The 22,431-nt window shown below is 39.0% G+C and overlaps 3 protein-coding genes and 1 pseudogene across 3 annotated transcripts; 2 read left to right on the top strand and 2 right to left on the bottom strand.

Moving 5' to 3' along the window:
- Positions 1 to 1,405: 1,405 nt before the first annotated feature.
- On the top strand, positions 1,406 to 3,177 carry LOC103943200 (annotated as a pseudogene).
- Positions 3,178 to 3,805: 628 nt separating this feature from the next.
- LOC103943210 (heat stress transcription factor A-4c) lies at positions 3,806 to 6,408 on the bottom strand. Its single transcript, XM_009353450.3, is given in 3 exon segments — positions 3,806 to 4,202; positions 4,204 to 5,019; positions 5,162 to 6,408. Coding segments are annotated over 3 exon segments (1,263 nt in total). The 5' UTR covers positions 5,378 to 6,408; the 3' UTR covers positions 3,806 to 3,971.
- A 6,752-nt stretch (positions 6,409 to 13,160) lies between these two features.
- On the top strand, positions 13,161 to 16,881 carry LOC103943224 (BES1/BZR1 homolog protein 4). Its single transcript, XM_009353470.3, is given in 4 exon segments — positions 13,161 to 13,691; positions 15,782 to 16,310; positions 16,313 to 16,407; positions 16,409 to 16,881. Coding segments are annotated over 4 exon segments (993 nt in total). The 5' UTR covers positions 13,161 to 13,472; the 3' UTR covers positions 16,559 to 16,881.
- Positions 16,882 to 17,374: 493 nt separating this feature from the next.
- On the bottom strand, positions 17,375 to 20,690 carry LOC103943232. Its single transcript, XM_009353482.3, has 5 exons — positions 20,321 to 20,690; positions 19,029 to 19,883; positions 18,515 to 18,715; positions 18,083 to 18,278; positions 17,375 to 17,892 (listed from the first exon to the last, which is right to left on the bottom strand). Exons 1-5 carry the CDS (start codon positions 20,432 to 20,434, stop codon positions 17,690 to 17,692), a joined length of 1,569 nt encoding a protein of 522 aa, XP_009351757.2. The 5' UTR covers positions 20,435 to 20,690; the 3' UTR covers positions 17,375 to 17,689.
- Between the last annotated feature and the right edge of the window lie 1,741 nt (positions 20,691 to 22,431).

Here is a 22,431-nt window from a genome sequence, read left to right as displayed (position 1 = left end):
CTTGCATCACTGTTTTGTATGACCAACTCAAACCTCCGAAATTTCTCTCCTAATTGTTGTTAATTGCCCTCAATCTTCTCCTTCAACTTAGATCCAACTCGATCGACTCTCTATCAACTTTCGATTACTTTCACTGTTCCATCAAGGTCCGTCGTGCCCAATTACCTACTTTACAAATTAATTTTCTCTGTTATTGTATTGCATTCTGAATTAGTAATTGTACGTCTGTAAGATCAACTAAACCATAAACCCTAAACATTTGTACATGTCTTGTTTGGTTTTGAATGAAAGAAAAACTAATAAAAATGGTTTAAAAACTTTGAGTTTTAATGATAAGGACAAAATAAAGGGTAAAGTGAATAGTGCCAGGATTGACTTTTTAATGTAAAAATATGATTTTTTGTTAAAATAAACAGTACTGGGAACTTTTCATTAAAGTTCCCTTTAATGAATGTACTGTGGACAGAGAAAAATCCTAAACCTTTGTACAAATAATTCATATGCAAATCCAATTTGGGCAAGACCAAGTTCAAGAGCCTAATCCAGATGTGGGTCAGCGATTCTCATGTTTGGTACCCTCCTAAATTTCAGATCAATCCAATCCTGTCCAGTCCAATCCAATCCAATTCGGAGCCCTTTTTGCATTCAACTAATCTTCCCAGTGGACCACTGTACTAATCTTTTTGACCAAAGTAGAAGAGAAAGATACAAAATTCGGGACCAAAGACAAAGCAACAAAGCACAAAGGACCAAAAAGGAAAGGTAACCGAAGAAACGGAGAAAGCCTGTATTATTGTCAGTTGAATATAATCACACATTTATCTACTCATGTGCACAGATAATTATATAACTAGTGATACTTAAGAATCTTATCAAAATATGCCCCGTCATCACAGTCAGCTACACCTGCACTCATAATATCGTTGTTTAGCTCCGTCATCAAAGTGAGCTGCACCCCTACGCATAATATCGTTGTTTACACTACATAGTTGACCAAAAGAGAAACGTTTGTCTGACTATGATAACTCTTACACATTGTGGATTTAGGAGTCGTGTAAGATCAACAAAATACAATGAACGCTTTATTTATTTAGAGCAGTTCAACAAATCCGACTACTTTTTTGCTCGTAACTTACTTCGAGTTAAAGAGTGAATTAATTTCTAATACGTTGTAATAAATGAAGTAGGCCATTTTTGTTCTGTGGCAAATCAAATTCAAGTTGTAGTTTTCATACATTAATGAATGTGAAGCTACTCGAATTTGTGCTGGACTAAGGCTAATATGCTATGATGGGCAGACACAACAAATACTTTTGGTCGCTACCTTATTTATTATAATTAAATGAGTTTAAATTTAGAGATATATGTATTGGATAAACATGATCTTAAAAATTAAACTTACCCAACAATGATAAATAGGATGATAAGCATTACCATTACTTGAGTGTGGTGAACAAAAATGCGTCCGTCAGACACACATAGCTGTTTATTGTTTCAATAAGAAGGCACAAAAGTAAGGAAAAAGTGGGAGAGTGGTCACAAGATTAGGGCGGGCCTTTCTTTTGAAAAACAAAACCAGTAATACACTACCCACACCCACGTTCCTAATAACCGTCCTTCCTCATCCTTTAGCTCCTTCAACCCTACAACTTCATCAGTCTTCCTTCTCTGCAACTCCGAACCATCCAAATTCCCTTTTGGATTGCAGAACTTCAGTGGAATTTAATCATGAAGTGGGGTAGCAAAAGGAAAAAGCATCTACCTGCTTCTTCAACTTCTTCTTCTTCTGCCTCAAAGGCTTCTTTGATCTCTCATGTCTTTTCAAGTTCATGGCTTTCCAAGTTCAAGCACAAGAGTGAGAGCTCGGAACCAAAACCCGGTAAGGGAAACCGGAAAGGGAAGCAGAATTCTCCGCCTTCAGATTTGCCAAGGTGTGGTAGTCATGGGGTGGAAGGTTCTATAGTGTAGATGATGACGAGGACGATGCGTTTTGGAGGCTGTCTTTTGGGGAAGATAGTGCTCAAGGGAAGAACGACAGGGGGTTTTGAGGTCAGTTCGGTACGATTCAGACGATGAGTTTGACGTTCAGAAATCCATTTGTGGAGGGTTTCAAAAGAGCCGTAGAAAGGTGGAGGGAAGAGAAGGGTCTCAGAAGTTGAAGGGCATGCATAAAACTCAGGATGACAGAGACTGGATATTGAGGAAGGAAAACGGAGAAGTTTTCGGAAAGAAGCAGGTGGAATTGGAAGGAGAAGCGCATAGGAAGGAAGAAGAGAGATCAACGGGTTCAGTGCGAAATGATGTACTAGAACTGTTAGCAGCAAGAAAGCATCAGGATTTATCCTCGTGGAATTCGAAAAGTTCCGGTCTGGAAACAATTGAGGAAGAATCTTTGAACTTGGAGACTGAAGACGAAGAAGAACTGGTTTCAGATTGGCAAAAACTGAAAGAAAGGAAGATACAAGAGGTGAAGTTGAAGAACGAGAAACACAGGAAGTCGCTCTACATCAGCAGGGAACTGCAGAGGAGAAGAACGAGGAGGAGTTGCAAAGTCAGAGTTTGTTCTCCGCAGACAGCTTCAAGGGTCGAAATCTGCAAAGTGAAAGCTCTCAAAGACATGACGAAAGCCAAACTGAAGACAAAAAAGGAGGCTGAGGAGAGAGCCGTGCAGCAGGTACGAACAAGGTTGAACAGCTTTGCAGTGGTGAAGTGCTCATTCGACCTACAGAAGGACTTCCGAGACTCCATGGTTGAGATGGTTGTGGAGAAAAAGATAACCCAGCCGGAGGATCTGGAAGAGCTCTTGGCTAGTTACCTGACCTTGAATTCCGACAAATACCGTGATCTCATTATCAAGGTGTTCCGGCAGGTATGGTTTGACTTGAATCAGACCTGTTTCGGTACTGAAATACAGAATGCACAACAATAGAAAAACTTGCAGCCAAATTGTAAAATAGATAACATTACTAATTTTCTATTTCTCTGCATTCTGCACATCTAGTTTGGCTCTTATTGCTTCAAAATTTGTGAAAGTTCACTAAGCAATGCACATGTAGAATTGCAATGTGTGTAAGATGCACAAATGTGGGGAAGTTTATGGTGGTCAATCTATAAACCCCGTAAATATTTCATACGGTTCTTCAAACCAAATGTAAAAACGCTACTTATCGAGAGGAACCTACAACCACAGAGAATTTAGTCAAAATAGGAGATGCATAAATAAGGCTGCAAACGATCATTTCATATGAGTTCAGAATTATGTAATTTTCCACAAATAGTCGTGTGATGCTTTGCCAAATAAAGGACCTAAGTCTCGGTGCTGCCATACCACAACACGATATTAATCTCACATGCAGATCTCCTCAACAAAGAATTTAAATTCTAAAAAAAGCAATTACTCAAGCTGAAGACCTTCGTTCAACTATCAAGTATCAACCAAACACCAGATGCAAGTGGTCAACAGATTCATTAGCACAACCATAAGTGAGTGCAGTCAGAGTACATGGCGAATCTTAGATGTAGTCCTGGATTTGCAAAACACAACTGGGATGATAATCAGGCAACTGAAGAATCTTAGGAGAAAAGAGGGACGTAGATGGAGGGCGGGTTTTAATAGTGAAAGTATACTAGCAAAGGGGTTGCATACTGCAAAGAAACACACTCAATCAAACAAATACATCAAAATGCTATGTTTTTAATCAGAAAATCCATGTCTGATAACAAAAGTTACTGTGGATGCAAGGCTATGAATTGTTGATTAACATACAAGGTCATCATAAGGAGAATGAGATCAAAAGCACGTAAATTTTGGACATAAACATATTAAGTGATATTATTTAGTTTATAGGTATAAGAATACTAATCAAAATATAAAGATGACCAAGAAGAAAATGAACACAAACACAGAATATCTATGAATGCCAGAACAAAATATTCATACCTAAATTTATACCGGAATAAAGTAACTAGTATCAGGTTTTCTCTAATGGAGTAAGATGCCCCATCTGTTCTGTAAGGTTATTTACATTCCTTATATTGCACCACAACCTGCCATGATCACCAGGTTTGCTGTCATTACTTCTACCATCGGAATCCTTTCTTTCCAACGGAACTTTCTGTGCTTCTGACGTGCCAGGATTCTCTGTCAAGAACTGTTCCCAAAATCCGTCATTGACCCCGGTGGGTGCAGAAGAGGTGGTTCCAGGCTGGTTTTTCATTAGACGGTTGTTGTATCAAGGCAGTGGTGGGTGCAGAAGCAGCAATTCCAGCTGTTTGTTCCATAGAGGATTGCGATGCAGCAGGCTCAGGAGCAACAAATGCAGCGGGCTCAGAATTCATGTCAATTTGAGGGGATTTGGACTGAATGTCAACATTCAATTGCATGGAAGATACGGCTGTGCTTTCATTACCACTTGTAGATTCATCCACAAGTGGAATGTTATTGTGACCAACATCATGAATGGTATCTTCCCAAAATGTTAGGAATGACTCCAACTGCTCCAACTTTTCCAAACCCCCGTTTTCTCTAATTACAGCTTCTGAACTAACCATCTGATTATTTCCATTGTTAGCATCGTCGAAAGGCCAACTGGTTCTTGGCAACCTTCTCTTTCGCTCACGGACTTCCAATTGTGGAACAGGATTAGAGGCAATCCCCGGTTTCTGCAAAACCCTAGCCACGAAAGCCGCCATGGTTTGCTGCTGCCCTTCCATGTGTTGCAAACGGTCCTTCAAGAACTGCATTTGCAACTCCAATCCATGCCGCTCCTGTTCATGCCTCTGTAATTCCACAGCAAGGCGTTCTTTCTCATGTTTAAGGCTCTTGATTTCGTCCTTCATACTCTGCCGTTCAGCTTCGGACAATGAAGTCCCTTGCCCTTGGCCTTGGACTTGAAGATTCTGCAAAGAGTGGCTGTGCACCGGCTTTCGCCTATGGATGTTCTTCATAAGGTGTGGCTGACCTCTTATAAAATCATCATTGGCGAATTCCCATTGCTCCGGATCAATTTTTCTAAAACCCTATTGTAACAATTCAAATCAAATTAAGCAACCAAAACTACAAACATACCATATATGCATATATTCCAATGTCAAACAACTGAAGCAAAAGAACGCAAGCTGAAACTGAAACGGAATTAAGTTAGAAACTCGGTTGACTTACATAGGTATTGAGCTGCCTGATGAAGCTAGAGAAGTTGTTGTGCTTGAAGAACTTTGGCAGCAAATCTCTAGCAAAATCCGGCGGGTTCCAAACAATGAAGCTCTTATCACTGGCACTCCATGACACAATTGAATCTGTTGAAGCATCATCTACCATCTCATATGTCTTGGAAAGGAAAGGAGGCAACGAACTCGTGCCGCCTTGAGCTTCCTCCATCCTAATCAATCCCCCAAAACCCAAATCAAAACCCAGAACTACATCATCAACCCCATCTCAGAAACTCTAAAATCCAAGAAAATTCACCAGGACCAAAACTCCTATTCGAAAACCTCGAATTTACGGTCTTTCCACCCGAAAAAGGAAACTTTCCAAGGAACTAAGGGCACCCAAAACCCAGAAATAAATGATCAACCACTCCTCATTGCTCAAAGCTCTAAAATCCCGGAAAAACCAAATCCTTCAAGCTCACTTGTATATGCAGGACCAAAAAATCGAATCGAAAACCTCAAATTTACATTTTCAACCCAAAAAAAAGAACCTTTCCAATGAATCAAGAAAACCCAAAAGCCCCACAAAAAGTCGATCCGAAAACCTCAAATTTATATCCTCTCAACTCCAAGAACGGAACTTTCCAATAAATCAATGGAACCCAAAAAACCCAGTTGAAAATTCTTCGAACAAGAACCTTCCAAAGAATCAGAAGGACCCAATTGAAAATCGCATTGAATTTTCAACTGGGGACTCCAAATTCAACCCGATAGAAATAGCCAAATGGAAGCCGACTGGAACTTCTAGATGATTACCAGAAGTCGCAGTTCAGTCAACCCCGAAGGAAATGGAAACAAGAATCCAGCAATTGATAAATCAAAACTCTGATTTATCGGTTGAAGAAATTGAAAACAAAATCCACCGCAATAATCGAAGCACCTCCGGACAGAGGAACAGTTGGAAGTTGCCGCAATATAATACCCACAAAAACTAAATACGTATTTTGTTTATTTAGTTGGAGAATTTCGAAACAAAATCGCACCTTTGGCGAGTCGTATTGCAGCTCGTTGGAACAGTTTGAAACGAAAAGGTTTGAAAAATATTTTTAAAAAAATTAATGGAACGGAAAGCTTGGAGCAAAAGCAACAAGAAGTTGATAAGAATGGTGGGGGGCAGTAGTGGGAAGTTGCCGGGAGAAGAGGCCGCTACTGCGAAAGCCCGAAACGATTCGTTTCGGCCGGATGTTTGGGGGTCCTTGTTTTCGAAACGCGTAAAGAATTTTATTCACTAGAAAAGTAATATATACATAAGAAAACGTTACGATACATTTTAAGTGCGATTTTTTTATATCGAAATTTGTACTCATCTTTATAATACTTCTTTTGTTTTCTAAGAAGATTTGATCATTAAAAAAAGGAGTTTATAACTTAGCTCCTTCCTTTTTTTTCATTGATCTTCTATTGTTTGTTGGGTCGATACAATAATGGGTAGGCGAAAGTAATGAATGTATAAGATTTGTTTTTTTAATCACGCTCATGCATCACGCGTTGTATTGAATGCAATATGATATTTTAGATTTTTTCAATTTGTTTTATGGATTTTTTATTTGATAAAATGAGACAAGTTGATTGGATGCAATGCGAGTGTCTTTTGTAAAAATAACCTCACAAATACACCCTTGAATTATATTTGCTGCCGGAATAATGCTATCTACCATTTTCATTTGTCTTTTCTTATTTACTTTATCTACTCGTCACTTAATATGTTTATTCCACAAACAAGTTAAACTGCATAATTAATGCATGAAAATCATAAATTCTAATTTTCCACCTTAAAAGTATGAAGTATGTAGTTTAATTTGTTACTAGAGCACACGTTTCAAGTCACGGTTGGAAAAGATAGATAAGAAAAGGCAAATGAAAGTGGTAAATTGCCCATTTTTTAAAAGTTTAGTTCCTCAAATTACCAAAAAACAGTTATATGATCGATTTCAACTATAATGATAGTTTAGGAAGGTCAAACGGTAATTTGCCTTTTAATTTGAGACATTTATATTTTGTTATTTTTGTTACATGTGACAATCAGATAGTAATTATATTAAATACATGTAAATACTGTTATTAAATACAAGATTTTTTCTTTCACTTGTAAGAATAGAGAGATTTTTCAATGTGACCGTTATACGAGGTGGTACATTACATGTTCCTATATAAATGGTGGGTTATGTGTGTTAAAAGGTTAATAACTTAAAAATTAAAAAAATTTCATCACTTACGTAAAAATACATAATGTATCATCCGTGTTTCCGTCATAACTAAATATTTCACTTTAAAGAATGGACCGACGGACTTGAAGACAACATTGCTATTGTGCCGTTTTGTCTGATCAAGGGGAGCTGACATATGTGCTTTGGTGGCGTAGCCGCGTAGCTCTATGTGCAAGGGATTTGCAGCCAATCAGAGCTACGCAATGCCGTGTTTGTTTAATAAAAAATGAAGTTTGGAAGGACTTAAAATAAAATATTAAGAAGAAGGTTCTTCAAAGAAAAGGCAAGCATCTTTTAACGTCTACCGTACACGTGGCTTGACGATAGACCACTACACGTTGGCTAGATAAGTATAAATACATGTATTTAATTTAAAAGAAAACTAATGAAAATGATTTGAAAATTTTGAATTTTAACCATAAGAATAAAATAAAGGATAAAGTAAATAGTACCAGAATTGACTTTTTAGTATAAAAATGTGATTTTTCGTTAAAGTGAATAATACCAGAAGTTTTTCGATAAAGTTTACTTTATTTAATGCAACATTTTTGGTTAGGTAGTTCATCACTCTCTAATCACACCAGGATTAGTCGTCACTAATTAAGACTTCTGTAACTAAGTTAATATTTCGTGATCAAGCCACTCCATAGAACTAATTATACCTAATCTACGGTTTAAAACTAGGCTTGAACCTAGTTGGATAAAGTGTTCACACCTCAAATAATTCTCTTTGTTTCGAAGGTTCACACCTTGTTGGTTTATGGCTCATTTGGAATTATTTTTAAAATATGACTGAAAGCGCTTTTAGAAAAATTGTTTTTTAGGTACAATAGCACCTAAAGTGCCTCCTACAAGACGCACATCAAGTGCTTATTCAGGATCTACTTGTATTTGTACTAAGAATTAGTTTTAAAAACCTATTTGCCAAAATTGCTTTAAGCTACTTTAAAACCACTCTTGAATTTGCTAATTGATGACATAATTTTAGGGGTGTGATATCCACGCAGCTCATTTTACTTTTCACACACCTTTTTAATTTTCGGTCGTCAGATCGGATGAATTGAAGAAGATCAACAGATAAAAATTATCAAATGATGCGTAAGAAGTAAAATGGGATGTGTGGATAGCACACTTCTAATTTTATACCAATCACCCTTTGAAAAAGGGAAAAACAGATTGGGCCATGAGGTATTGGTTTGGACATAATTTCAGCCCACCAATGGTTCGGATGTTATGGTTTGGGCTCAAGAACCCCAAGGAACGTTTTGGCGCGCGGCCAACCACCACATTCCCGCGCAACCGCTCGGATTTTGAGAAGACAGATTTATACTACACGACTGATTGCACATGTTAAACTGTCAGAGGCAGAGCAGGCCAGAAAAAATTAAAATGGTACGTACGTGGAAATATCTAACAATTTCATGATTAAGGTTGATTTTTTGAGAATGACCTACTGTGGGTATCTAAAGAGTAATGTTAAGAAAATTAAATTTGTAGATTAAATTAATAAATTAAATGAGATGTAACCAATAAAAATGAGTACGTTCATCAATAATAAGTAATAATTTAATCATCAATTTTCATATCATTTAGTTTACAAAATTGAGTCAACAAATTGAGTCTCCCTATCATTACTACTGAGGAAAACATGCTTTTTCAATCGAGATAGAATGATTGTCGAGCCCTCTTATCTTTTCGCCCGCTGACTTATTGGGATAGCACCAATCGGCCTCAACTGAAATCTCAATCAAAGACAAGTTGTTGTGTAAGTCTATTACACGTCAAAATTGAAACAGTATATTACAACAAAGATATAAGATATCTACTGTATCATTGTTTGGCTCATTTTGTTGGAGTGTACGAGAGCAAAAATAGCCTTGATCAATTGCCATTTTGTTACAGGAGGCAGAGAAGAGATGCTTGCCTTGAGTATATAGCTATTGTGCGACTAAACTGTTTCTCAAGAGTTCTCTTAGAGAGAGACAACAAGTTGAATTTACGAATGTAAATGATCGTTAACTGTTAATTATTGATAAGATAACCTTGTTTTTTTCATTAAATTTGTTAAAAATAAGATAATACATCATGTCTTTGTAAAAAGTGGAGGGCTTTCGTTGGCAAATTTGTATAAAACGACCCAAATACTTTGTAAGGAGAGCATAATGTGAGTTGTCGTTTTTAGGGAGAGGGTTGGTCAAATAAGCAGTGTATCTCCGCTGCCTCGTGGGTGGCTGACACATCGGGCATCACGTGGGGCCGCGGTGGGACAGACATGATTAAGGTATATATAAAACGGTGGACCCCCACCACCACCATTCGAGGTAGATCCCACAAATCCAGGTGGCAAGCACCATGGGGGAAGGGCAAAAAAGCAGTGGCGGACCCAACGCCATGGGATCCAATCTGGTTTTGGTCCGATGGTGGAGTCCGCGGCGCACGTGGAGGTTGTTGAATTTTGGGGCGAATTGTTACATGTGACATGAGCGACCCTCTAATTATTTTATTTTACACGTCTTATCTTATGAAAGTGATATATTATTATTGTCCAAATAGGAAGCTGCCAATTGACACTTGCAGCTTGCTTCTTTATCTTTACAAACTCCTACGTATATTTTAAGCTGTAAATCACATCAAAACCTTAAAAAACCTAACAAAATACGACTACTGTATTGTGATCAAGTTATATTGTCCTTAATTAACGTCGTTTTTTGAGATTATCTAGTCGGTAATAAAATGCAAAATTATGCATCAGGATTCTAAACTAGGTTGATAAATCTATACCTAGGTTGATTATTGTCTACAATTATAGTTTCATATTCGCAACATGACAATATCAATTTGAAAAGTAATTTCTGCGATGTCTTTTGACTCCGTTTGCACACGGTGAAAGACGCTAATAAGAGTTTTGAAGAAATCACCCCTCTATCCATACATGTTTAACAACATAACAATGGAAAAGTCAAAATTTTATAATAATGAGCTCATAATTTTGACAAAAACAACATCATTGGATCATTTCGCCGAACTACCTACAAAATTATACTGCATTCTAAAGCCTATCAAGTGAGGCATTTTATCGAATACTTGTTGCAAATAATAGGGTCGCATCCAAGAACAAAAAAAAGAAGTAGCAAGTTGTAATTAAGTGTTTTTTTACTCATTTTTTTAATTTGTTGCAATTGTGTATATGACTTATCTACGAACATACATATGAATGTACATCAAGACTATGAAACTATTAAGGTCAACAAACATACATATGAATATACATCGAGAATATGAAAATATTAGGGTCGTAAGTAATTAATGATTCCATTTTAGCTCCATGACTGAACCCTAAACACCACCTAATTTACTAAGTAGCATAAACCACCTGATCATCAGCCAAGGTGATATGACACACAAAGGCAGAGGGCCAAAGGGATGGCGAGCCTGGCTTGCACAAAAAGCTCACCACCTCCGCCTGGATGTGAACCATGTCAGTCAGTCGTACATTTGGATCCACCAGTCCCACTCACGCAAATTAGATCACCACCCCTAGCATTTGTCACGTGAACCTCCCAAACAGGACACCGGACACTAGTTCGGTGCATGACGGATCACGGTTTATCCAGTGCGCTCCAATCCAAAGCACCAACCAACACACATCTCACATACACACACAGTGCTGACAAGAATTCAAATATTTGCCGGATCTTCTTTGTGAGAATTTTGAAGATTCGTGAATTATATATCGTGTGATCATAAATTATTTTAAATATTTTTATTTAAAATTAAATATAAACAGTATCTTATAAAAACTTATTGTACGATGTATGATGAACAGACACAATTTACGTATCTTCCTGTCCTCACCAAAAGATCCGGAGAGGATCTGTTGGTACTGACAAAAGACAAAAATGACAGCAGAGAGAGAGAGAGAGAGATTTCCCACAGCCACCGCACGCCGGCACGCAATCCCGGCCCCGCCGCATTAAAATTGCCCCCCCACTGCCCTAATCAAATCAATTGCTTCTTCTTTGACCTTTAATATACGTAGGCTGCGCTCCCAACCTAAGGTAACCTAGGCTAAGGTTATAGTGGGCGTAGCTTACACTATCTGTTCTACTCGAGGTCTAATTAAAGCGCCGTTCCGAACCCTTTCCATTTCAGGTTATTAATTATTGCTTAGAAGCTTGAATACAAAGTTCAATCATTTTTACGTGTCAATAATTTACGTTCGTTCGTATTACGAAATTTGTGTAAATTAGCAATGGGCTCTTGAAACCAAAAATGGAAATCGAAACTCGAATCAAATCGGATCATACCGAAATGTTTGGCTTTACAGGTTTTGACATCGAATTGCGATGTAGGAAACGGTTTAGTTTTGGTTTCGGTTTTTGAAAATCATACGAAAACCGATATCATATTTTAATTGGTTGTTTGTTAGGATTTATACATTTACTACAGATTCAACCACACTAAAATGTCATCATTTTTCTAATTTTTACCTTTGGTGCTTCCTTTGTTCTGAATAAACCATCATTCTCCAACATTAGGTAAAATAAAACAAAAAAATTCCATGTCATAGTCACTGTTATTTTGATCTCCAGATTTTGAAGGACGGAAAAAGAAATACTACGTAAATGAATGGCGTACTCAGCCTTTTATATGACATGGAACAAGAAATATTTGCAAGTTATACTTAACATTTAAAGAATTAAAGTATGTATACACTGAAAATTACATTGTGATCAGATGAAATAAGCACCTAGTTTTCGGTAAGATTAGATCCTTCACCCTTGCTGTTTTTTGAATTGTCTGATAATGACAATTGCTCGAACACAATCTACAAGTTTATTAATTAATGTATTGTATGGAAAATGAGATCGTTTTATGCGTACGTAGGTATAAATTTTAAGTTGTATATATTTTTTTTCTCTAAAATCGAACCAAAACCGTTTGAAACCACATCGAACTGAACTGAACCAAATGGTTTGGTTTCATTTCGGTTTTGGTTTCAAAACCTCATCGAACTGAACCACAAAAGTTTTGGTTTCGATTGTGATTTTACTCAAAACTGCATCGAACTGAACCGTGCCCACCTCTAATGTAAATCAACATTAACATATGGGCATAAGCAGCTGTACTACAAAACATATCTTTAAATTAGAAATTCAAACTAAAGTGAGTTTGATCCTTCAAACTAAAAGAAGAGAAAAGATAGTGAAATGAGCGTGAGAATAGTTAGAGTATTAATTTGCTTAATATTGTTTGTACATTTGTTCACCGTTACTAACGCTTTAGACTGTCATCGTCATGAAGCTACGCGATATTAACAATTCGTTCGTAGTCTGCACACCTGTGCATGTTATTAAAAAGTGTTTAAACCCAAAACTCACTCAGTTGGCCTTGAAATATTTGGTAGCTTAGTTCAATACTCCAATTAGCGCGACCCAGGAAAAGATCAGGGCCGGTCAATCGCAAGATTTGTCAAAATTAGGCGATCTGGTCAAGTGAATGTGACCGTTTGAAATTTTGTCACAATCATGACAAGCCTAATCATAACCTTATCCCCAATACCCCTTCCCTCCCACTTAAATTTCCCGTTTTGCCCATTCCCGTCTTTATCCCTAATCACTCCTGCTTGGCTTTGTTGGAACATCAAAATATAAATCAACAGGCAAAGCAATCATTTTAATGCTATCTATGAACCAAAACGACGCCCTGGTCACTCGTAGCTGCCGCAAAAGTCCGGTGCCACAGCCGCAACCTTTTTAAAAAGCCTAAACACGTGTTAAGCCCCGTGATTCCGGAGTCGGAACCCAAAAACAAATTAAAAGAAAATGAATGGCACCCTTCGTAATTATTTTCTTCACACAAGGGTAGTTACATTTACTCGTTGTATTTAGCTCGCCCTATCCCAAGCTCCCTCTCCCCTCTCACTTCCCTCTGTAATAAAACCAGAGTCTCCACCAAAAAACCGCCAATTCCCGGTTCGCGCCACCGGTCCTCCCCGCTTTCCGGTAGATCCGTTTGGTTCGCCGAGGAAGTTGATCAGAAACGCCGCGCGACCGAATGATGACGTCGGGAACGAGAATGCCGACGTGGAAGGAGAGAGAGAACAACAAGAAGCGGGAGCGGCGGCGCCGTGCCATCGCTGCGAAGATCTACTCCGGGCTGAGGATGTACGGGAACTACAAGCTCCCGAAGCACTGCGACAACAACGAGGTCCTCAAAGCTCTCTGCAACGAAGCCGGATGGACCGTGGAGGAAGACGGCACCACTTACCGAAAGGTACACACACAATTCATCCCCACTCTCTCTATCTAAAATTCTCGAAGCATTTTCAGCTCAAATGCGCACGATAGTAAATCGGCTCCTGCGCCGTTAAATTGAGCCGGTGGTGCTCGAAATCTGTTCCCGATCCAATTTTTCTTCTGTGCGTTTTTGAAAACTCTTGGTTAAGGTAGCTTAAGCGGCGGAGCCTGCGATTAGTCCGGTGCCGATTGCAGCGATCGACGATTGAGATTCGTTTGATTTCTTAGTTAATTATGTTAGCTACCGGCGCACGTTAGCACGGAGCACGAGGTTCTTCGAGATTCGCTTCTGCAGCTGCTTTCCATTTTTTTCACATGAACACGATGAACTCAAGGCTCAGAGACGACCAGACCTTTTTGTGTTCCCAAAATAGCCTGCCAGACGGGGGGAAATGACCTCCCCGCACAGTCGATCCACATCGGCCATTCGGGTTTTCTGTCGAGGGCAGTTTCGTCATTTGGGTTATTTCACCCATCTCCAACTTTCACTCGGCTTTAATTCAACTGAATGTTCTTTCTATTTTATCAGTCTCCGGACTGTGACCTGCTTTAGACTTTTTCCTTTTTTACTTCTCGCGAGAATCTGTAGATTTCGCGTGAAAGTGAAAATACCTTTTACCGTGGCAACCTTATCGTTTCGTCTTTCCCAAAGTGCCACTTCACCCGGCTTAACTCTCCGTTGGGCTGTGAGGGCAGTTCGGTCTTTATACACCCATATGGGTGCGACGACCGATGACTTTTGTTTTAATTTATTATTTTGGGTATTCTTTGGCCTGTTTTCCGAGATTTGCGGGTAGTCGCAACAGTACTTTCCCGTTAGATTGAGAACATGGCATATGATGGTCCGTGGGCCGGTGCTCTCTCCCTTTTTTTAATCTTGGTGTTTATTATAATAATTAACTGTTAATTTAGAAATATTTCAGGTCCACACGGTACATTGTGGATTCGATTTATAGAGCTGATTGAATTACACGATGGTACTTAGAAAATGTTGCAATATTTGTGTGAATCTTCACGACTCCTGAAATGATGGTTTGCCATGGCAAAGCTATCATCTGGTCTCTATTTTTTTATTTTTTTTACCTATAAAAAACGACATATTAGTTTTGGTTTAGTAATATTTGTCTTCATTTAGTTTGACCCTCGTAGGTGTCAGATTTTGATACTTGTGTCGATGAGTTCGATACCTAATCTTAACTACTAATGTTAATGTTGTGATAGTTTTTGCCTGTATTGTGGCACTGTGAGTGCATTGTGAACGACTATGTAGATATCCTTTCATTAGGGAATAATATATATGGGTTTAGCCCAAAAGAGAGATTTATGTGAGAAAAGGGTGATTTTATTGATGGATTTGCCTGTTTTGGCTAAAATTGTAAATGCGAATTTGAGGCAGGAAAGCGTGTGCGGTGGTGGGTTTGAGATTGTGATGGAGGGAACATGTTGGGGGATGGCGTGTCGTGGAGGGGCCGATAACCAACTAATAATATGCATGCATCTACTGTTTGACATTATTGCCCCCTCTTTTAATTGTGTCTTTCTTCTGAATTTAGGTGCAACTAGTCAAATTACATTTGTGTTACCCTCCCTTGTTAATGTAACACTTGTCCCCTCGTTCATGTAACACTTGTTACGGGATTAGGTCACCTCGTGCGATGATTGCTATTGGAACAAAGGTTATGAACCCGAGTGCATGCAAGTTTTTTTCTGGCTACTCACTGAAAGGATTCTTTCGGGGAGAGTAGCCGGATTGCAGTTTCATAAGACTTTTATCCTTAGTTCAATGCTTTTTCGAACTTGCAACAACTATAGGAGTGATGATCGTAGAACTGAGCTCGTTTGTGTTATCCTTCGGTACAGAAAACTTGGTTGTAAAGAGTAATCGGTCAAGAACAAATCTTTCTGCTTCTATCAACTATTTTATCTGTTCAAATTTAGGAAAACAATGAATGAAAAACAATTTTACGTCTGCTAGAAAATTGCGTTTTTAATTCGTTAGACATAAAAAGGTTAATCTGGCATATTATGTTGTTTGTCTCACCATATCTTATGTGTTCATTGTTGCAGGGATGCAAACCCGTGGATCGCATGGACATAATGGGCGGTTCCACATCAGCAAGTCCATGTTCATCATACCAGCCTAGTCCGTGTGCGTCCTACAATCCAAGTCCCGGAGCATCCTACAATCCAAGTCCTGCCTCATCTTCCTTCCCAAGTCCTGCTCGCTACCCTGCAAATGGAAACGGTAATGCTGATGCCAATTCTCTGATCCCATGGCTTAAAACGCTCTCGTCAGGCTCTTCATCCGCCACGTCCAAGCTCCCCCAACTCTTTGTTCAAGGGGGTTCCATAAGTGCTCCAGTCACCCCACCGCTGAGCTCCCCAACTTGTCGAACTCCTCGAACCAAGAGTGATTGGGATGAAGCAGTGGCTGGCTCAAACTGGGCAGGGCAGCATTATCCTTTCCTGCCTTCGTCCACCCCACCAAGCCCTGGTCGCCAGGTTCTCCCTGATTCAGGATGGCTTGCTGGACTGCAAATCCCCCAGAGTGGCCCATCATCTCCAACATTTAGCCTTGTCTCGAGAAACCCTTTAACTTGAAGGAGGCTTTGTCAGGTGGAGGGTCTCGGATGTGGACTCCCGGGCAAAGTGGAACATGTTCCCCGGCAGTTGCTGCAAGTATTGATCACACCTGGAGATGTTCCAATGTCCGACGGGATGGCAGCTGAGTTTGCATTTGGCAGTAACACAACAGGACTAGTAAAGCCATGGGAAGGTGAGAGGATTGAGGAATGCGTATCAGATGATCTGGAACTTACGCTCGGGAGCACTCGAACAAGGTAAGTTGGAGGAACCGATTAGAGGCGAAATGGATCCAGCGTTTGGAGAATTCCTCAACTTTACCGGCTTTGTTTGTTAAGGACATGCGTTGGCGCTGAAGATAGAGCGGCTTGAGGGAATCGGGTTAGAAGATAATTGTGTGCGTTTCCACTTCATGTCTCCAGGGTGTTTCAGTTGATCAGTTACAAGTACAGTGAGTAGGAGCAGCTGTTTTTCTTTTCTTTTTTTCTTCTTTTTTTTTTTTTTCATTTTCTCCTTTTATTTTTTTCCTTAACAAAAAAAGGACTAAAAATTAAATTATAAATAGTTCATGGTCTTGTGTTAAATTCATTCATCCGATTTTATTCTTCTTTGTCAAATTTTTTACTTTTTTCCACTTACCATTTGGAAGGATTGATACATTAATTTACCTTGATAGCTCGTTTGTTTGTTTCGATCGATCACTTGATATGAAATAATTGAACCATTTTTTTCTATGATTCAATTATTTCGGTTCAATTAGCTGAATTATAAGTGAATCCATAAGTGGGGGAAAAATTTAAATGAAAAATAACTAGGGGAAATTGTTATTAGAACGAAATTTGTTCATAATATTGTCGCAAATCGTCATCCTTTCGGGGAGCAAGCAAAGCCTGAATCATACATTATGATCCACTCTTCCAGATTAAAGCAACAACTAAGCCTTATCATCATCATAAGGATTCAACGTGGAAACAGAGTGCCCGCTATTGGTTACATGACACCCTCCCCGTCCTTTATCTGGACTTGGAACCGACGGCTTATGATACACTTACACAGGCGAAGTTAAACATTTCAAGATCAGCGACAACAAAATACCAACTTTTCTGATTTCTTAAGAAATACTTTTTCAGTAAGTTTCTGGCTTTCTCCAGAATAAATGTATAATTTACAGATAGAAAACGACAAGGAATGATTATATACAGTGGCTCCAATAAGGTACATTTTCCCCTTTCCCCCGCGGTGGTCTCCATGTACACGATAAGTCCCAGAAAAAAAAATTTCATGGGCAAAGAATGGCAGCAACGAACCTTCACAACTGAAAAGCTTCAAGGCATATATGCATAGAATGTACAAACTTCAACGATTTGTTTCCTCATGATCGCCTAGAAATCTTCAGTGAACGATTTGGGGACACTGCTCGATCTTCTGATATAGATCTGTAAGAGCACGATAGAGCGTAGAAGCAGCAGGGGGTTGAGGCAACGAGCCAAGAAGAACTTCTGATGCAGTTATTGACTGGCTGCCATAAAATCGAGAATTCACTTTCGTGCGGGTGGTTACAATGCTACCTTCAAGTGAGCATCCAACAAATGCACCTGCAAATGCAATGTTCGGTGAAGTTGTGTGGTATTCTCAATAAGGAAACCATGCAACAAATGCAGATAACTGATGAAAATATGAAAGAAAATACAGATATAACATCACGATGTCAATCGTATGCTAACTTGCTTAGTAGACAATTAAGGTGGTTTAAGGTGAGACATCATAAAGGCATATGAGAATCACCTTTACTGCAGCTGTATGTATAACAAGCAGTGTAACCACCATCACCGGCTCGAAGATCAGCTTCAACTGCCCTTCCAACAATGCCAATTGCAGCACTCAAGCCAGCTCCAACTGATAGATGCACATTACCGCTAAATGTCTTTACAGCTTCACTTGTTCTCAAAATAATGATGAAGTCTGTCACCTCCCCTCCAGCCTGCAACAAAAAAAGAGGGATGAGAACGGAGATTTTAAATTCTTAGAAAAATTCAAAACACATGGTGATCTAATATCACATTTCAAACAAGGATTCAATGTAAAGCACAAAATTTCTAAATTTGGTACATTTGATTATAACTGAACACAGGTATGCACTGGCTATCTCGGTCATAGTGGCCAAAAATTGTCAGACAGGAGATTATAGTCGAAGTTGTTACAGTAAAAATATCATACCTGAGCTCCCCAGCCTAAACCAAATGTAGAAACAGCAGATGGTGGAGACCAGGAGCCATCTTCTCTACGAGCAATCACAACTCCTGTACCGATATGGTAGGTAACCATAGCTCCAACTTTCACAGCAGTGATTATTGCAAGGCCTTTTGCTTGTCTCAGAATGGTATCTGGAATTGACTTCTCAGGCCTTAGTGAACACACCTGAGGCAATTAATTCCATGAACAGCATTTAGAAAAAGAAACTCGATAAAGTTGGAAAGATAATCTCATTCAGAAATTAATAGTACATTTCAATATCATACAAACAACAATATTCATGAATTCTTCTCCCACCACACATTTATTTAAGTCGGACAACCAAATTCTCAAGCCTAAGCAAACAGTCACTATGATATTGGAACAATAAGGCAAAGCTGCAAAAGCCCTTCAAAGTAAAATTGCAGCTCACTGGCTATTAAAACAGCAAGCATCAATAAAATATTTGTTCAACAATTCTGCCACTTAAGACTCTTACCTTCTTATAAGCACGAATTGCATTTGCCGCCTTGTATATCTCATACTCCATGGACTGTCCCCAAGGAATATTAACCCATGACCTCAAAGTACTAAGATCTGTAAGATCTTGGGTTGGCACCTGGGCTGCATGGCTTACTTGGTCCATTAAGTACGGCTGGACAGACTCTAGTCGTACACAGCATACATCACAGACTCGTTGGGGATCTGCAACACGAAACTTAGCCGGCATCAAACTCCTTCCCTTAGAGCAGTCACCACAAAATATTCCTCCACAGAACCGACAGTGATGCCTAGAACACATGATTGGATGAAAATGCACACCACACAGCATACAAGCAGAAGCAGAACTATTGGCCAACCATTTTGGGGGATCAGCTTCAATGAGTTCTCTTACATTAGCAAAATTTGCATCAGTGAGTGTTTGGGCCATTTCTTTCCATGCTTGATTAAGGAGATTATCAGACATCCACGAAAGTTTACATCCGTATGTATCAGCTGAAGCTAATGAACTTACTTTCCCACGGGCTGCAAGCAACATTTCTACCATCACATCCCACATAGTCAGCTCCTTTTCATCCCCAATATACTGGCCCCAACCCATGTCACTCTCAGGCAAGTATCCTCCATTAGAGTAGAAACCTTTGCCCCACCCATCATGCTCAGCTTCCCACATAGGTGGAACAGAAACAGGTATCCAAACCCCGGTTTCTTCAGAAACGGGAGCATCATAACAAAAGTATTTCTTTTGCTCCCCATTCTCGTTCCCGTGATTCCCAGCATCACATTCTCTAGATTCTGTCATTATTTGATCATCGTTACGCTTCCGCTCTCCATGATTAACAACTCCATCATTCTGTGATCCACAAAACAGAACCAGTTAGTGTTTCAAATATCCAACTTCGAAAAGACTCAAACTTCCAATTCAATAAGTAGCAAGCCCCAAGCACAAAGCAACACGGCAGCAAAATCAAAACCTAAATTAATCAGAAAGACCTAATCACTATCTTATTTTTAGAGAAACCCTAAATTTGAAACCACGAAAAACCACCGAAAGACTGTAACTTTCCCATCTCTCCAAATTGAGTTTTACTTCCGAACCACGTAAAGAAACCCTAAATCCTAATTGTTCTCGTAGCCGAGGCAATACCAATTAAATTTTGGGACTTAATCAAGAACAATAAACACAAAGCATATGATCAAATTCCAAAATTGAACTGAAAACTTAAACACACGCAATAAATAAAATCATAAAATCCCAATTCAAATAAAGCAATAGAGGATTGAAATTACCAGCGGAGAATGGAAATTCGAGTGGGAGGTGTCGCCGCGAAGTGAAAAATCCGAAACCCTAGAAGCCAAATCCTCCGCCTCAACGTCAGAATTCAGTTTATGGGGGCCCTCCATTAGTATAACCAAATCAAGCTTCGCCCTTTAATCTTTATGTTCTTCGTCGGCATATACAGATCATCAAGGAACTGAATTTTGCGAGCGACGAAGAAATTAGGAGGAAAATAAGTCGAAAAATTACAAAATTATTAAAGCGTAGAAAAAAATAGGATCGATAGGTGAAGGAGTAGAGGAAGGAGCTGTAATGTCGTGTGTGTCGGTCTTCGTCTCTTAAACGTTTCCTCTCTATCGATTAATATTATTGTTTCCAGGTTTTATTTATTTACTTCTATTCAATTTTAATTATTTATCAACTTTATAAGAAATTTATTTTTTTCCCTACTTTTTGGAACATAAAACTCAATGAGTCTGCAAATAATAATATTAGCAAAATAAAACGTTGGATAATATGTTGGCACGATAATTAACGTTAAAAGGTAAGGTAACAGATAATCTATCGAGAATTGTTCCATTCTTCCCACCCTTCGTTCACACGATTCTCAAAGTAGAGGAGGAGGTGTGGGCAGCAGGTACTAGGAGCCCTCTGTCCCACACATCTATTCATAAGCAAGTGTAGTTCATCGTTCCATCAAATGATACTATCTTTCGGTAAAGATTGTGTGAGTGTGCAATTATGCTTTGATGTTTCGCCATAAAATAGATCAACCATGTTCCCGTTCTTTTCCAGCCCACTTGCTACACACAAAGAAACACACGGTGGGATTTTTGAGAAAGTCCTCTTAGCTCTTTTCTTTGTTAAATGATCAAAGTTCTACTATATATTCAACTACATAAAAATAAATGTAACCACTTAATTACAGACTCAAAACTTTTAGATAAGGTCTTAATAAGAATACATGAAAATAATAAAAATAATAATTAAAAAAAAATTGAAGTTTCAACACAAAACTAAATGCAATATAAAAAATAATTTAACTTTTATAAACACATATTACGTTCATTCTTTTCTTGACATGAGATACAATCAAAACAACTTCCATCTAACCACAAGGTTAATAAATAGTGAATCTTTTTTAGTTCCTATTTATTTATTTATTTATCATATTTTGTGTTCCTACCATCACTTTCAGAGTTAGATTGTATGCTCTTTCATTTTCATAATCTCTTCATGCCCTCCTGTGATATGTGGTCACGGTTAAGGCACGTCAATATTTTATAGAAATAATAAAATAAAAAGTAATAAAAATATAAAATATTAACGTAATTTAATCGTGACCAAAAGTATGAAAACGGAGGGCAAACAATCCACCTCCATCACTTTCGAGCTTTGTCTTGATAAAGGACTCATAGCTCACCAAGTCAGCATTCGAACATCCCCGCGACAGAACCGGCAGAGACGAACCGCCTTGTCTGAGAAGCCGTCCATGGCAACCGAGTCCCCTAGTCCGAGTTCTAAAGCGGCAACCTTGATCCTCGTTCTGCTCCTCTTAGCTACTCTCTACAGCTCCTGCCACGGATCCGAGTCTCGGATCCGTCCGGATCGCGACCTGTCGGGCACCCAAAGGAGGAACAGCGGGGGCAATCAGAGTCAGATCCAGAACTGCAACGACATGTGTTCGGAATCGCAGTGCTCCCGCAACCCCAAGTGCCGGTGGTGCCGCAGCGACGTCCTCAACGACATGTGCTTCCCCAAGCTCGAGGCTTTGCGGCTCCCACTTCAGGTCTTCACTTGCAAAATTGACTACTCCCGACTTGGCAAAAATCGTCAGTAAGCTTTGAGTTGATTGATTGAAGTGTCTGCGGCTTTTCAAATCTTTTCGGCTTTAATCTGATTGTTTAATTTGTTGAGTTTTGTACTGAATTGTGCAACTGCATTTGTGATTTGTAAATGTTGTGTTTGTGGAATCAAATTGCTTCTGTTCTTCGATTGAACATCTGAATCTTGATGGGATGTGATTGAAATTGACAAATTGTGATTGTTGTGGATTACAAGATTGTGGTTTTGCTCACCAAAGAATTAGGATTGGTGGCGATTTTCGTACTCTCATTTTATC

Source organism: the organism of the source record quoted next, unplaced genomic scaffold (genome assembly GCF_019419815.1).
Source record: "Pyrus x bretschneideri cultivar Hongxiangsu unplaced genomic scaffold, Pyrus_bretschneideri_v1 Contig19, whole genome shotgun sequence".
Taxonomy (NCBI): domain Eukaryota; kingdom Viridiplantae; phylum Streptophyta; class Magnoliopsida; order Rosales; family Rosaceae; genus Pyrus; species Pyrus x bretschneideri.
Note: the sequence above shows the minus strand (reverse complement) of the source record. Positions and strands in the feature narration are given on the sequence as shown.